This window comes from Mastomys coucha, unplaced genomic scaffold (genome assembly GCF_008632895.1).
Source record: "Mastomys coucha isolate ucsf_1 unplaced genomic scaffold, UCSF_Mcou_1 pScaffold21, whole genome shotgun sequence".
NCBI classification, from domain to species: domain Eukaryota; kingdom Metazoa; phylum Chordata; class Mammalia; order Rodentia; family Muridae; genus Mastomys; species Mastomys coucha.
The window spans coordinates 134,538,194-134,553,028 of NW_022196904.1; the positions used below are offsets into that span (position 1 = coordinate 134,538,194).

Genomic DNA, 14,835 nt, shown 5'->3' on the forward strand with positions numbered 1-14,835 from the left:
GGGACGGAGCCAGTACCTCTCCATCACTCCAGCCTGAGCACTGTGCTTTCCTGGCTGTCCTAAACTCCCTCAATCACGCTCCCTCAGGTTCCTCTCCCAGATCACGGAGACAGCCAGGAACCTGCAGCCTACAAACGAATAAGCCCCAGGCCCCCATTCCGTGTCAGTAAGCCCCAGTAAGCCCCCAGTAAGCCCCAGGCCCCCATTCTGTATCAGTGCTCAAGGCAGACATCACTTGGAGCCAACCCACAGCTTGAAAGGCTCCCAAGAAGCCCCACCCCCACCCCCAGAGTTGCATCTGAAATGAGGAACCCAAAGGCCCATCTCAGGGCCTAGTTGATCCCTTCTCCTGCCCCAGCTCCCTCTGCAACAAACTTTGAGGACAAACAACACAGGGCCACTTTAGGCTTACAAGCCTTTGTGCATGTCACTAAAGTATGTTTCTCATCACAGGTGGGAGCTCATGCCTCACAACCTGGTGCTCTTGTGAAGCCCACAACCTAACTAACCCTTACCCAAACAACCCTGAAGTAAAAAGAGGGCAGAGTCAGAACGATCTCATTCTTTATAAAACAGGAAATGATTGACGTTGTGACCCGCCCTGGGACACCCCCATCACATCCATAGGCACTGAAACAAAGAGGTGACAGTCTCTACATGTGACACCAACCCCAATGCCCTGGAAACCTGCCAGCTACTGTCCTGTGCAGACAATGGTTCACAAATGCCACTGAGGCTCAAGGCACGGGCAAGTTTATGGGTAACAAGGGGAGCTGAGGCCTCCTGGCTTCCTGGCTTTGAGGGTCCTTGGAAATCACTCTCTCTCCTCAGCAAGTCTCACCAAGGCTTGAAGTGCAGCAGATGGAGGAACGCGGCCCTGTAGTGCGGGCCACTGGTCTGCCAGGGCTATACTGAATGCACGGTGGCTACTGCTGGTAGCCACAGGGGATGAGTCCTTGTCCCAGCCTCCGTCTGTCCCTGAGTGGTCTGTCCCAGGTGCCATCTTTTCTTGCTCAGTCTCGACCAGCTGCTGCCTCCACAGCATAGGCCCAGGCCAGCATCTCTGTCCTGTCACCCCAGCTAGGAAGCCACTCTGATGTCACCTGCACAGATGCAAGTGTGGGTGCTTGTGTAGCTTCTCTATCAGCTCCTCCTCCTTGGGCTCTTCTAGGATATCCCTGTGGGGTAGGGACAGTCACACCAAAGCTTCAGAGGGGCGGGCCTCCACCTCTCAGAGACTGCAAGCAAAGTGAGCAGGAGCGGTCTGCAAGTGCCGAGTCTCCGAGTTCCCAACCAGGAGGTGCTTTCAAAACAAGCAGTGGCAGAATGTGGGGACATAGACACATAGGTCCTGTCTCAGGAAGATAGAGATGCTAAAAACCTTCGTGTGCATTGATAAGCACACCAGAGAGTGCTAAGGAGGGATTCTATATAGAGCGAGCGAGTGTGTAGAGCACACCTAGCCCAGACTCTACCCCCTACATCAAAGAGAATTAAGTGAGAAGCCTGGAAGTCTGGAGAACCCCTCTCACACCAACTGGTGTGGCTTAGCTGACTGTACACAGCCGACACTAGTGAAAGAAAATGGGGCTCATGACATGACCCTGGGATGACAGCCACTCTCCTATACAGGCAGAGGACACACTCTATGATATCACAAGAGCCTCCTGTGATAGAAGGTGTGGCTCCTTCAAGCCACCTGGCTGCGCTTCATGGTACCAGTCAGAAGCTCCAAGACAATGGAAGGAAGATAGATGGTCCCTTCCATGTGCTGGATCCTAAGCAGAGCACAGGCTAAGTCCCTGGTGGAAGGAGAAGTGCCCACTGTCATGCTGTGAGCATCTCTTGCCAGCACAGCAGCAGTCCAGATGACTGGGTGGAAGAGGAACCCTGCCAGGAAGCCTTCCTTCCCTCCCCTCGCAGTCCATCAGCTCCATGGACTGGAGACACACTCCCAAGCCCGCACCTGAACATGAGCTCCACAGACATCTGGTAGGTGATCTGCTTGGTCCCGACAAGGAGCTGCTTATGACCTTGAGGGTCCCATCTGTGGAGAAAGTTCTGGAGCAGGAGGGAGGGAAGGTGTTAGTACCCATGTGATACCAGCTGCGGAGCCCCCATTACCTAGTCTGCAATCGCAGTACAATCACTGTGGGGAGCAGCCCACTCCAGACATCTGGATGCAGAGCCTGTGAGATCCACACCCCTGAAACAGCAAGATGCCCAGCTTCACCCTTAAGCCAGCTTGGGGTCCTGAGAGCCCCACACACCAGCAGAGCAATCAGACTCCCTTTAGCCTGTAGTCTTGGCTAGCATGGCTCACCCACCAAAACTCTATAAACAAGTCAGTAGGCAATCTCAGGCCTGGACAGGGGTGGCTCGTACCTCCAGAAGCAGAGCCAGAAACAGGTTGATCCAGATGACAGAGGACACCAACCACCATAGCACAAAATACACTATTGACCACCTGTGAAGGACAAGGAAGCCAGGACCCACGATGAGTGGGACGAGATCATTCCAGAAAGACAAACAGCTACAAGATACATCTGTGGGGCCTCATCAGACCCTGCTGCTAATGCCCTGTGACACCAGGGTTTGGAATCAGCCAGAGTCACCAGAGAAAGCCTAGCATGAGGACTCGAACCCAGGCCCCTCTCTGCTGAGCTGGTCAAAGTTCTCGGAGCTATGGGCTAAATGAGTCACCTGACTATTCCCCTAGGACTCTACCCCATAGAAATCCCCTGCACCCTGGGCAATCAATCATATACATCATTTATTTCCAACTACACTTGCACACCAGAGTGCAGAAGCCCAGGGCCCTGGCTATCTCCCAGTGTAGCATGGATGAAGGTCAAAGCCGGCCGGGAAACGGCTTGGCCAGCCTTCCAAGGTCAGCAACTGGGTTGCTTCTCAGTCCAGGCCCTGGGTCTCTGGTGTAATGTCCGGCTCATAGCCAGTACCGGGGCAGAGACTTACGGGCCTGAGTAGTGCTTATAGGCTTCCAGGATCACCTGCCAATTGTTCACCACCATCACATTCCACAGTGTGATCAGAGCAGCCTATGGGGCAGCAGAGGTAGGGTCCAGGAGGGCCCTGAGACAAGGGAGAGGGGGAACCAGAGAACAGGGACTAGGGCAAGGCAGAGGGGGAAACCCAGGTGAGCTGGACCTGGAGACAAGGCAGAGGACTTACAGCAAAGTCGTCAAAGTTGTTGGACCAATAATCTAGCTGCTCAAAGCTTCCACATGGAGCTGAGCTATTATCTGGAACCAGGCTAGAGACACAATGGCCCTTGGTTAACGGTTGTAGCCAGGGGTCTGCATAGCTGACCCATTTCTCAGCCCTGCATCAACTCAGACCCCAGGAGAAAAGGCAAAAAGAGACACCACTATCTACCCACACGGGGAGAGTGTATGATGTGGCCCCAAGGGGCTCCCATCCCAGGAACCCTGGGCTCCAATCCCACCCCAGAGATGCGACAGCCTCGACACTGGTTGGGGGACTATATTCAGGACACTCAAGGCAAGACACCTACAAGAAACGTTTAGCGGACAGGGCCCACTGACATGGCCATAAGTTAATGCCCCCGGGAACAGACAGCCCCTCACCTGCTGTTCCCAGGAGGCACGATGACACCTCGGAACAGGGCCATCCCAATCATGGCAAACACATAGTATGCCACCTAAGGGGGAGGAGAGGAGGAGCCCATGTCGGTGCAGCCACAAGGCCAGGTTGAGGTCAAAGCGGGTGAGGCAGTAGGGCTCAAGGTTGCCTATGCCATAAAGATGGAAGCTGAAGAGGCCAGAAGCACCAGGCATCTCTCCAGGGGATCTGGGTGCCCCCCAGGTTCTCCAGTTGTAGGCCTGCTACCACAGAGGACAGACCAGGCCCTCAGACCCAGTGGAGGCCCAGGTACATCTCAGCTTCTGTCTGACACACATGGTTACAAGCGCTAAAATATATCTACAAAAAGAGTATCCCCCCAACTCTCAAGCTTGGGCCCAGGGGGGCCCAATTTCCTCTCTGTTTCTCACTGTGGTACATGACCAGGGGTCATGAGGGACTAGACAGTTAACACAAGGACCCTCGCACAGAGTGGAGGCAGTAACCCCAGGTTCTCTGTGGAAGGAAGGAGCCAACCAAGTCTGCCATCCTAATATTGCTGTAGGTCTCCTTGCCAGAGCTGAAGCAGCCCAACCATATCTCACTTGGACTTCACAGAGCCAGGCCACCCAGGCCACCATCAGAGCCCCAAGACTTACCACCAGGATCCCACCAAATGCCCTCAAGTTCGGGATTAGGCCCAGGATGGTGCTGGCTACCACAGCCATTGGCTGTGGGTAAAACGAGGAGTCAGACTGACTCTTCCTACCCCAGGGACAACAGTGCTCCACCCTCGAGACACACACACACACACACTCTTACCCTGACCAGTGGGGCAGAATGGACCAGCACACTACTCTATAGCCATACACACACATCTGGACACACTTGGATACCCACCTCAAAGCCATCTATCTATACACCTATACACATTACTCCCTGTGCCCACTCATACACCTCCATCCGGTACACATTCACACCCGCACACATGCTCACATATTCCCTGAATATCCCCAGCCTCCTGTGGGTGCTGTGTCACAGGTCCATTTGACAGAGCTTGGCATCCACACTCGGTGACCACCCTCTCTGCCTGCTGGCCCACTAAGACCTGATTTGCACCTCTGTGACCTGGAGGCTAAAAAGAAATGGATGTCTGGGTTCTTGATCCAGTGACTCCAACCCAGCAGCTTAAGAATGCCAAGGGGACTGAGGGTATGCTCCCTAAGGGGCCCTGATGATGAGTGTCCCAGCCCCAGACCGTGTCGGGGAGACACACCTTTATGTTGGGGATTATGCTCAGGAAGCGAAACACAATCAGTGTGTTCACCAGCCGCGTCATGTCCCACAGCGACAGTGGCCCATACTGCTTGGGCTTCCTAGGAAGACACAGGAGCCACATTAGGAGATTAGGTCCTGGGGAGCAGAGGGTGACCTGTGACACAGAGATGAAGCAGCAGGGGCGAACAGACAGCAATAGTCACTGTACGGGTACCAGGCAGAAAAAGCTCCCAGGAGGTGGCATGGCCATACCCTACTCACACCCAGTACCCAGGCAGCCATAACCACAGCTACCGGCATACCTCCCAGAACAGCCCCATAGCATGAAGTCGGAGATGGTGTTCACTGCCCAGGACCCTGACCTGCCAAGCTCACTTCCTGAAGAACTGATGGGAAGCTTGTCATACCCCAACCTATTCTCTGACCTTTGACACTGTCCCTTCACTGACCCTGTCTCATCTGGAACCTATGACTTTTGACCCTATTTCCTGACCCCCATCCCCTATCCCATAGTCCAGTCCTGTCCCCCAATCCTGTGGCTGCCACTCCACTCCAGCATCTCCATGGCTTCTCTGTACCCTCATTCCTATCTAAACATAAACCTTCCTCACCCCAGATGTCACTTGAGAGCAGCTTGACTCACATCAGAAACAAGGTCGCTGCTGTCAGCTGGCTCTTGCCTGGCATGGGGTGAACTGTCCCTGCCCATCTCCACGCCATCCCAGCAGGCACCAGAGACAACTCTGCAGGCCAATGCTGGAGCCCCAGCCCTCTGAAGCCTCTACCAACTGTGTCACTAAAGCAGTGCAGGGATCCAAAGTGGACACAAGTGGCCCTGGGCCTGTGCTAGGCAAGTCTTGGCTCACAGGAATCTCTCACAGCAACCTTATGTGTCATCCCACTACAGGCAGCCTCACCAACAAAGGCACGGGCACAAGCTTAGCACCACTGACTATGCCAAGAGTCCTGGGGCCCTACCCAAGAGTCTCTCCATACAGTAAGAATGGAGGCCGGTGGGCTCAACTTGCCCTGAGACCTCAGGAAGCCAGAGTCCCAGGACACCATTTTACAAAACGTGAACAGACACAGAGCACAAGGGATGAGCCAAGGCCACACGCTAGGCAGGTGCTAGCAAGGGGATTGCCCCATATTGCAGACCCAAGAAGGGACACAGCCACCCGTCAGACTCCCTTACAGGGAACACAACCACTGCCCACCAAGCCATGTCAAAGGAGACTGCCTGAAGGAGGAATGGTGTCTATTTCTGCATGGCCCCCTCATGCTGGGCAGACTCTGCCCACAGTCAAACAGCCTTACTGGTAGGGTGGGCCATGCCAGTGGCCAAGAACCCCATGTGGTCCTGGAAATCTGTCACCTGAGTGCAGTGAGACAGGTCACTGTCCAGGTTGTGTCCCCAGGTTCTCTGCAATCACATACCATCCTGAGTGCGGCAATCGGTATATAGCGATGGTAGAAATCTCCAAAACCTGAACCACAGAGAGAGGGGGCATCGTCCAGCAGTGCCAGCCCAAGCGGCACCTCCAGCAGTGCCATCCCAGGCAGCTTGCAACAGAATCCTAAGACTTGGGTCCATCATTTAGGATGCAATGGAACTCAGAGCTCATACATCCAGATGTTACTAGCCAGAATACTCTGGTTTCAGGAATCAGGACTAGGGAAGCCACTTTATCATAGATGGACCAAAAGGTCTGGCTCAAATAACTTTCCCTGTGCATGTCCCCAGGGGGCTTACTGGCTCTCAAAATGTCACTTGAGGTCACTGCTGTCACATTTACACCAAGTATGAACCTCTCACTCCAACAAGTGGGGATTCCCAAGGGCACCTTGGGCGGCTGAGACTGTTAACACTCAGCTGCCCACTGTGAGGTTGCACTGTGAACCAGTAGCACTGGAGGACTGTGCCAAGGGCTGGTTAGTACTCATAGCTCTGGGTCCCGCTGGGCCTCCCTCAGGATGAAAAGTGGCAATCCAGCCCCTGTAACACTCATAGACAATGGGGACCAAGTTCCCACATCCCGTCATGTATTTCACCGCAGGTCTCTTGAGCCAGGAGCCCCACTTACTCCTAGGTAGTCCACTATACTATCTGATCTATCTTTGCTACACTATACACCCAAAGGACCCAGGCAGAGCTGCCAGCCAAGCTCACAGAGCTGCTGAAGGCAGATCCCCGGCTAGCATCGACTTTACCAGCAGGATGATGGTGAGGACGCCATCAAACACATTGCTATGGTAGGACAGGTAGCCCCGCAGGCCCAGCGCGAACACCTTGAACAGCAGCTCCAGCAGGTAGTACAAGATGAAGATGTGGTTAAGAATCTGTAGAGGCAGAAAAGCCCAGGGCCAGCTTCACCTGCTGCATCCCCATGCTGGCCCCAGGACACCAAGGCCTATGGGACGGACACAGAGTATACCATGCCCTACCTACCAACCTCCTCTGCTGCCTTTCCGCTCCCCCACCTCCCACCTCATCCGCCATCTAGGGCATGGCTAGCATTTCTGTTTCTTGTTCTGTCCTATCTGTGAGGTCCACACAGACCCCAAGGATGCACATCTGCCTCTGACCTAGGCCTCCCTGGCCAACAAAGAAAAAGTACACTGCGGGCAGGCTCTTCCCAGGGGAACCTGAGCTTGCAGAAGCTTCTCCCCAAGGGGACAGAGGGCTTGGGGTAGGAGCTCATCAAGGAAGATGGCCTCTCCCAGGAAGGAAACTCAAGTAACTCTCCCTTTAAAGGAGGTCAAGTGGACAGACAGACAGGCACACACACACACCAGAGCATGGGGAGGTTCACTCCACTCCCTAGGTATAACACTGTTCTATTCTGAGATGTCAGACAGTCTCTGCTAAACAGACAGAATCTAACCTGAGGACTGACAGAATGTTCAAAATTCAAAGTGGAAAGCCTCAATTCCCAAGGAATTTGACAGAACATTTTGATGTCGGAGAAGAGATCATTTTCTTCTTGGGGCAAAGCTCAGAGCCTGAAGCCAGACAGCGCACAAGACCCAGACAGTCTGTTCTCTCTACAGGACTCTCAGCCTCACACCCCACTATGCAGGGGCCCATGGAAATCACTCTGTCCCCATCAGCCACTTTCTGCCTGTATAACCAGAGCATCCACCCCCGGGAGGGATCACTGCTCTGGCCAGCCACCTTGCCTCCATCCCGCTACTCCTCACTGCTCAGCCCCTGGCAGAGCTGACGGCTTCACAGACCAGCAGCCCCTGAGCTCACCCCCAGGACAAAGTCATCTCGTTCCCCGGGCAGCAGGTCTGAGTCCAGCACCAGGAACACCTGCAAGCCAGAGTGGAGGACAGCTTAACCATGGTGACCTGCCACAGTGCGAGGATTAAGAGGGAAGGCTGGCCGCAGGACACACCTTCACTGAGCTGGAAGGAGGGGTGCAGGAGAGGGTTTCTCACAGCACCGCAGGGTGAGCCCCAACTCACACAAATAGACAGGAGGTTTCCCAGAGTCATGAGGTTCCCCAGGTAGTTGAAGTAGGGGTGGCTGAAGATGAACTGGGCAGTCTGCAGAAATGGAGACTGGTACTGGGGCTTCGGTGGGCGCTGCAAAGAGAACCCACTCTTAGAGCCATGACGAGGTACATGATTCGCCTCTTGTTCTGGAATGAAATATTCCCTATCTAGTAATCCCAAACACAGAAGCAGTTTTATACATGAGAAGCTAGTCACCATGACCTTTATAGCATTTAGAATGATCCGAATGCCTACCTGTGCATAAACCATGTCACACATCAGTCATTTGAAATGTATGCTTGGGGGGCTGGAAAGATTCGTGGTTAAGAGGACAGGCTGTTTCCAGAGGACCCAGGTTCCATCCCCAGTATACACATACAGTGGCTCACAACTATAACTCCAACCCCAGGCAATACAACATTCTCTTATGGCCTCTGCAGGCACCAGGCACACATGTGGTACACAGAAGAAATACCCATACATGCATGCCTGGGAGCCAGACAGCCAGAGAGATGGATCAGTAGTTAAGAACACTTGCTGCTTTCACAGAGGATCTGGGTTCAGTTCCCAGCACCCACATGGTGTTTCACAGCCATCTATAACTCCAGTTCCAGGTGATCCAATGCCCTCTTCTGACCTCCACAGGGATCAGGCATGCAAGTGGTATAGATGCATATATGTAGACAAATCACTCATAAATAAGTATAGAGCTGGAGAGATGGCTCATCAGTTAAGAATATTTGCTGTTCTTCCAGAAGACCCATGTTCAGTTCCCAGCTCCCACATGACAAGCTCACAAATTATGTAACAGCAGTTCTAGGGCATCTGATGCCCTCTTTTGGCCTCTGCAAGTACTGTACACACATGGTACATACATACATGCAGGCAAAACACTTAAAACAAAATGCTTAGGAGGCTGGAGAAATGGCTCAGCAATTAAGAGCACATATTGCTCTTGCAGAAGACCCAAGTTCACTGACAGAGTGGGTCACAACCATTGGTAACTAGAGCTCAGATCTAATGTCAGATGCACACATACAATAAGATTTAAAAAAAAAAAAATTTAAACGTTTCTAGAGACGGCTCGCCAAATGCTAGGACAACACAGTAGCAAACACAGGAGCCCTGAGGCCAGCCAGAATGGACAGTGGTAGGGGACAGCCTCATGAGACCCAGCATTTTCTGTGCTGAGGCATATTTGATGCCAGCATGGACTGTGGCTGCAGCAGACTCATGCAGTGAACCATGGAGAAGCCTGGGACCCGAGTCCTCCCTGAGGTGACAGAACACTCCTCATACCCCCAGCGGAGAGACTTCCCTCACACATAACAGTAAATTCCAATGATAAAACTGAACCGCAAAGCCACAGTGCTAGTGACAGTTCCCAGTGAGGAATGGCCACCAGAGGGGTGCATTTCAGATATAAGCCACTGTCTATAGCTACATGAGGTAATGTCCCATAGAAAATGTGGGGCACAAGCCAGGCGGTGGTGGCGCATGCCTTTAATCCCAGCACTTGGGAGGCAGAGGCAGGCGGATCTCAGAGCATGGTCTACATAGTGAGTTCCAGGACAACCAGGGCTACACAGAGAAACCTTGTCTCCAAAAACCAAGAGAAAAAAGAAAATGTGGGGCACATTGAACAGAGTGACGCCTCTGGGAAGGGTCTTCAACAAGCAGTAGCTACTTCTCAGCATAATTCACCAGCAACACCAGTCCACTGTGAATACAGTTCCTGTCGGCATCCAGCCATGCAGTCCTCCTGGTGCCCTAGAGCTGCAGCCTGACCTGTGGACATGTGAGCTAGTGTGCACACTAGCCCTAGGGGCTCTGCACACCCTGGCCTCTGCTGCAGATAGCGTGGCCCCTGGAACACCCAGTATGGTTGCTTTCACTTGCCAATGGCCCACAGACCAGCACTGGCTCAGGCAGACCAGAGTCAGTCTGTTCCGAGAGGCCTGGGTCACCTTCTCCACAGGAGTGTGAGCAGCACTTCTCCACAGAGGCCTGAGTCTGGCTGGTCTCCTTCTAAGGTCATCCTTGCTAGGACACTGTCCTTCAGCCCCAGAGCTCTTCTTCCTTCTCTACAGCAAGTCTTTCATCACACCGGGGACTTCCTTGTAGAGAGGGGGGCCTTGTTTATATTTCCTTTGTGGTTTCTGCCTGACTGGAAGCTCACTAACACCTTAGCTGAGACAGGTTCACCATCACGTTCAGACTTGGCTGAACGCAGCCACACACGCCAGTGGAACTGATCATTCTCCACAGAATTCCCACACTCAACCCCACCCCTTCAGAATGTTGTGCATTTGTAGACTGCCTTTTCCAGAGGTGGCTGTGTGTGTGTGGGGGGGGGTGTCTTCTTTCACATGCCTATGTCCTTGTAAGAAGGTTTGGGGACATACACACAGAGAATGACATATGCAGATACAGGGAGAGGCGTTAGGAGGTGCTGGGACTGTGACATCTCCAGATCTTGGGTGTCCAGCCCAGGACATGAGACATTCAATGTCACTTGCTGTGGCTATGTGGCTGAGTCTAAGGCAGGCTGAGCAGTTGGGTCACAGCGGTGGAACTGTCAAGCTTCAAGCAGCGGAACACCTCTGATCCCATCTCAGTCTGTCCCCGCTTGGTCCTCTCAGGGCTGGCTGGCAGAAACAGCAGTCCCTCTGCCTGCCTGAGATACTGAACTATGCCTGGCAAGGCTGCTGACTACAGAAACCCACAGTGGAACATACAGGCATTCCTGTTCTCTGGCTGGGCCTGAAATGGAAGCCAAGACCCCCCAGGGGACCATCTATAAGCATCAAGAATGAGAAGCATGGGGCTGGAGAGATGGTTCAGTGGTTAAGAGCACTGGCTCCTCTTCCAAAGATCCTGAGTTCAAATCCCAGCAACCACATGGTGGCTCACAACCATCTGTAATGAGATCTGACACCCTCTTCTGGTGTGTCTGAAGACAGCTACAGTGTACTTATAACAATAAATAAATCTTAAAAAAAAAAAAAATGAGAGGCAAGGCCTTAGAGCAAGCCAGCCTTAGACCTGCCAGGGAGATGGTCAGAGGCAGAGAAATGCTGTGGAATGTTCCTCTGGGTCAGGCTTGCCCAGGCCATTTCTTCATCCATCAAATGTAAATGCCTTCATCAAATTCACCAGCCAAAGGATTCCCATTGCCAATCCCAGGACTGACGATTCAAGACAGACAAGTCCTGACTGCAGTCTTTAAAATCACCACTAGCCTTGGTGGCTCCAGGCTGGGCAGATGGCACAGGCCAGACCTACTTACCTCTGTAACTACACCTTTGTCAACCTCATCAAAGAGTTTCTGGAACTCATCGGCCAGCATCAGGCAGCCTTCATAGGACTGCACCTTCTGTAGAAGGAAGGCCAGGTTGGCCACTGGCAATCAGGGAGGGATGCCTGAGCCCCTCCCGACCATCAGCAGTAAGCACTGGACTGATGACCCACCCGACAGGAGCTAGGGAAGACCCCGGGAGAGCAGCGACCTGCATGATGGCTTCTTTGTGGATTTTGTTCAGCTGGGTTTTCTGAAGTACTCGCAGGAAGTTCTCGGGATTCACCCCAACTCTGTGGCAAAGAAACCCCACCCTGGTGAGCAACATCTAATGGCAGCTCCTTCAGTCTGAACTCAGCTAAGTATCCACCCTGCTGCACGGAAAAGGAGCCTCGGGGAGCTTCCACCATGAGCTGAAGAAGTGCCTTACAGGCCCCATCTAAGAAGCCCTGGAGATGCCCCCTTAGAAAGGGACAGCTGCCACTGACCAGTCAAGCCAGAACCTTCTCAGTGGCACACTGGAGCTGTCTCTCTGCCCACCTGGTGGTGTGGATGCTTGCCTCAGACACAAGTGGGCTAACAGGCAAGAGCAAACGGGACCACGGAAGCACTGAGGGCTAAGTAGTTCATGCAGCTCCCAGTGGAATATCCAGTCTGGCACCAGCCAGCAGGGGCTGCTTAGGAAACCCTTAATGAGCACCCTGCTCCCCTTCCCAGAAGCAAAAGACCATACTGTCCTGGGAGAGGACCCCACCCGAGACTTACAACTCAGGGGTGGCTCCAGCTGGCTCCGCCCTAGAGGCAAGGACTTCATAGGCTGCACGGGCCCCCAGCCGTCGGCGGAACAGCGAGGTCTGTAGAGATTTCTAGAAAGAGGATAGCTCTGAACATCCAACTCTGGCATTACTCATACACATCTTGATCCCTACCCAAACTGCCCTGAGGAGTGGGTTAAGGGGGAGCCTGGGGAGGCTCCAAGAGAGGCTGTGAAGCAAGCCCTTGCTCCTTAGGCATCAGAGGACACTACTAGAGGGGATGACAGTTCTCAAAGGAGGGAGCCCAGTGACCCTTTAACAAAGTTTCTCATGTTGTGGTGACCTCCAACCATAAAATTATTTTCAGTAGGAATTTTAATGTAAATATCTGATATGCAAGATATCTGATATGCGTTCTCTCTGAAAGGGTCGTTCATCACCTCCCCCCCACCAGGGGTCGAGACCCGCAGGTTAAGAACACTGCTCTCTAAGGTCTACATTTCTTCTCTGTCCATTTAGGGGGTATAACAAACACCCAGGAAGTGCAGTCTCTAGGTGATTTCCTCTTGGGTGTGGAGGGGCAGGGAAGGAAGCCCTGGGTAACCATGGTAACACCTGTGCTACTGAAACAGCCCATGGCAGAGACAGTGTTTCTGAGCTGGTCCACAGAAGGTGGCAATGGGCTTCCCCTCCCACCAGGGTCGGTTGACTCAGGCCTACTTTGCCCGGCCTCTGAGGCCAGCTCTGGCATAGCCCCACAGTGACACAGGGTGGCTCACCATTAGGTAGCCACGGAACTGATTATAGATGATGGCCGTCAGCAGGTTCATCAGAAACAAGCTTCCTGTAGAAAGAAAAAACAAAACAAAACAATAAACCATCTGGAGGACAGTGGAGCAGAGCTTATAGCAGCCAGGGACCACAACTGTCCTGGGCTCAAAGGTCTCAGTAAGTCTGGGCACAACAGCTAGGAGCACGGGATGACCAACCACAGTCAAGTTCACAGAGTTCCCTTCTGCCTCAGAGGAGGGGACACACACAATCCCCAGACTCCTGCATCCTTGTCCATCAATGGGGCAAGGCGGGGTGAGGCCAAGCGTGCTTAGCCATGGATAGCTCAGACAGGGCCATCAGTGGCCACATACCACCAGAGGGAGAGTTGGGAGGGCATGCTAAGATGAAGCTGGGATGGGGAGCAGACTGAGGTAAAGTTACAGGAGGTGTTGGGACACACACAGGTACAGGACGGGGAACTAAGGTGCAGGTAATGGAGTAGGATAGGCTGAAATGAAGAATGGGTCTGAGGTACACTGAGGGGCCATGCTGAGGAGACGGTGCAGGTCAATGAGCTAAGGTAAAGCTATAGAGACAGCACCATGAGGTAAAGTTAAAGGGTGAGGAGTGGAGGTGAAATCACAGGTAGACAACCTGAGATGAAGTCCTAAGTTGGGAGCAGGCTGAGGTGAAGGTTTGTGGAGTGAGCTGAGGTGAAGCTACGGGGAGACAGGCTGAGGTGAAATTACAGGGTGGGGATACACTGAGAGGTCAGGTGAAGGTCTGGGGGATGAGCTGAGGGAAAGGTAGAAGGTGAAAATAGGCCAAGGTCAAGTTAAAGGCAGTGGGGGAGGGGACACTCCAGGGTGAGGGTAGACTGAGGCAAAGTCACAGAAGCAAGCCAAGTAGAGTTTAGAGAGCAGGGACCAGCTACAGCCAGCCACTCTTGAGCATGGGGATCCTGACACGCATGGGTGAGCGCAGCCCAGTGCCATGCAGACCCACAGGCACTTACCTATCAAGGTGAAGACTATGAAGAAGAGAGCACAGGCCCGGTTCTGGGCATACGCAGGGATCATCACTGAGACAAAGGAAGAACCTGAGATTAAACACCTGACCCCTCCTCACCAGACCTAAGAGAGCAGCTGAGAAATTCCTGTTCAAAGTCCGATCTCAAATACATACAGTACCGCCATGGATAGAAGCTCAGCCCTTGATTGATGGGCCTCCCTGTGACCACACCCCAAGTCACAAAACTCTCCTACAGGGACTGGCTCCTGGGTCAGGCTGCACCCACTTCTGGGATGGGAATCCCAGGCTGCCCTCAGGGGAGGTCAGCAAGGTTGTGAGAAGACCTAAGTCCAGGGTAAATGGCACTAATCACAGTGGCCAGGCCACAGCAGAGCTCAGGGGGCCTGCAGCCTTCCCATCCTGACACAGTCCACATGGGAGGAGTTGGGAGGGCCTGGCAGCCCAACCATGGCCTGCTAAGACCAGGAAGCTCTCACACCTCACGACAGGCCCAGGCAGTGGGTGGGAGTGTAGCTAAGCCCCTAAGAGGCCACCACAGGAACCACTGACTAACACCACATCACCACAAACTACCAGACACTGAAATTTCAGTTT

The 14,835-nt window shown here is 53.3% G+C and overlaps 1 protein-coding gene across 16 annotated transcripts in view; it reads right to left on the bottom strand.

Moving 5' to 3' along the window:
• Positions 1–547: 547 nt before the first annotated feature.
• The window catches only part of Tpcn2 (two pore segment channel 2), a 28,760-nt gene continuing 14,472 nt past the window's right edge, over positions 548–14,835 (bottom strand). For 4 of the 16 annotated variants that reach the window (XM_031389069.1, XM_031389055.1, XM_031389060.1 and 1 more), the window contains 16 exons: positions 14,225–14,290; positions 13,215–13,279; positions 12,446–12,546; positions 11,892–11,973; positions 11,672–11,758; positions 8,353–8,472; positions 8,138–8,197; positions 7,093–7,221; positions 6,319–6,368; positions 4,880–4,979; positions 4,263–4,334; positions 3,609–3,682; positions 3,193–3,274; positions 2,386–2,467; positions 2,125–2,206; positions 1,188–2,061 (listed from right to left, as the gene is read on the bottom strand). In XM_031389069.1, coding sequence (XP_031244929.1) covers positions 1,779–2,061; positions 2,125–2,206; positions 2,386–2,467; positions 3,193–3,274; positions 3,609–3,682; positions 4,263–4,334; positions 4,880–4,979; positions 6,319–6,368; positions 7,093–7,221; positions 8,138–8,197; positions 8,353–8,472; positions 11,672–11,758; positions 11,892–11,973; positions 12,446–12,546; positions 13,215–13,279; positions 14,225–14,290 — 1,535 coding nt within the window. In that variant the 3' untranslated portion in view covers positions 1,188–1,778. The other 12 variants (XM_031389059.1, XM_031389064.1, XR_004123453.1 and 9 more) reach the window with 12 other exon arrangements.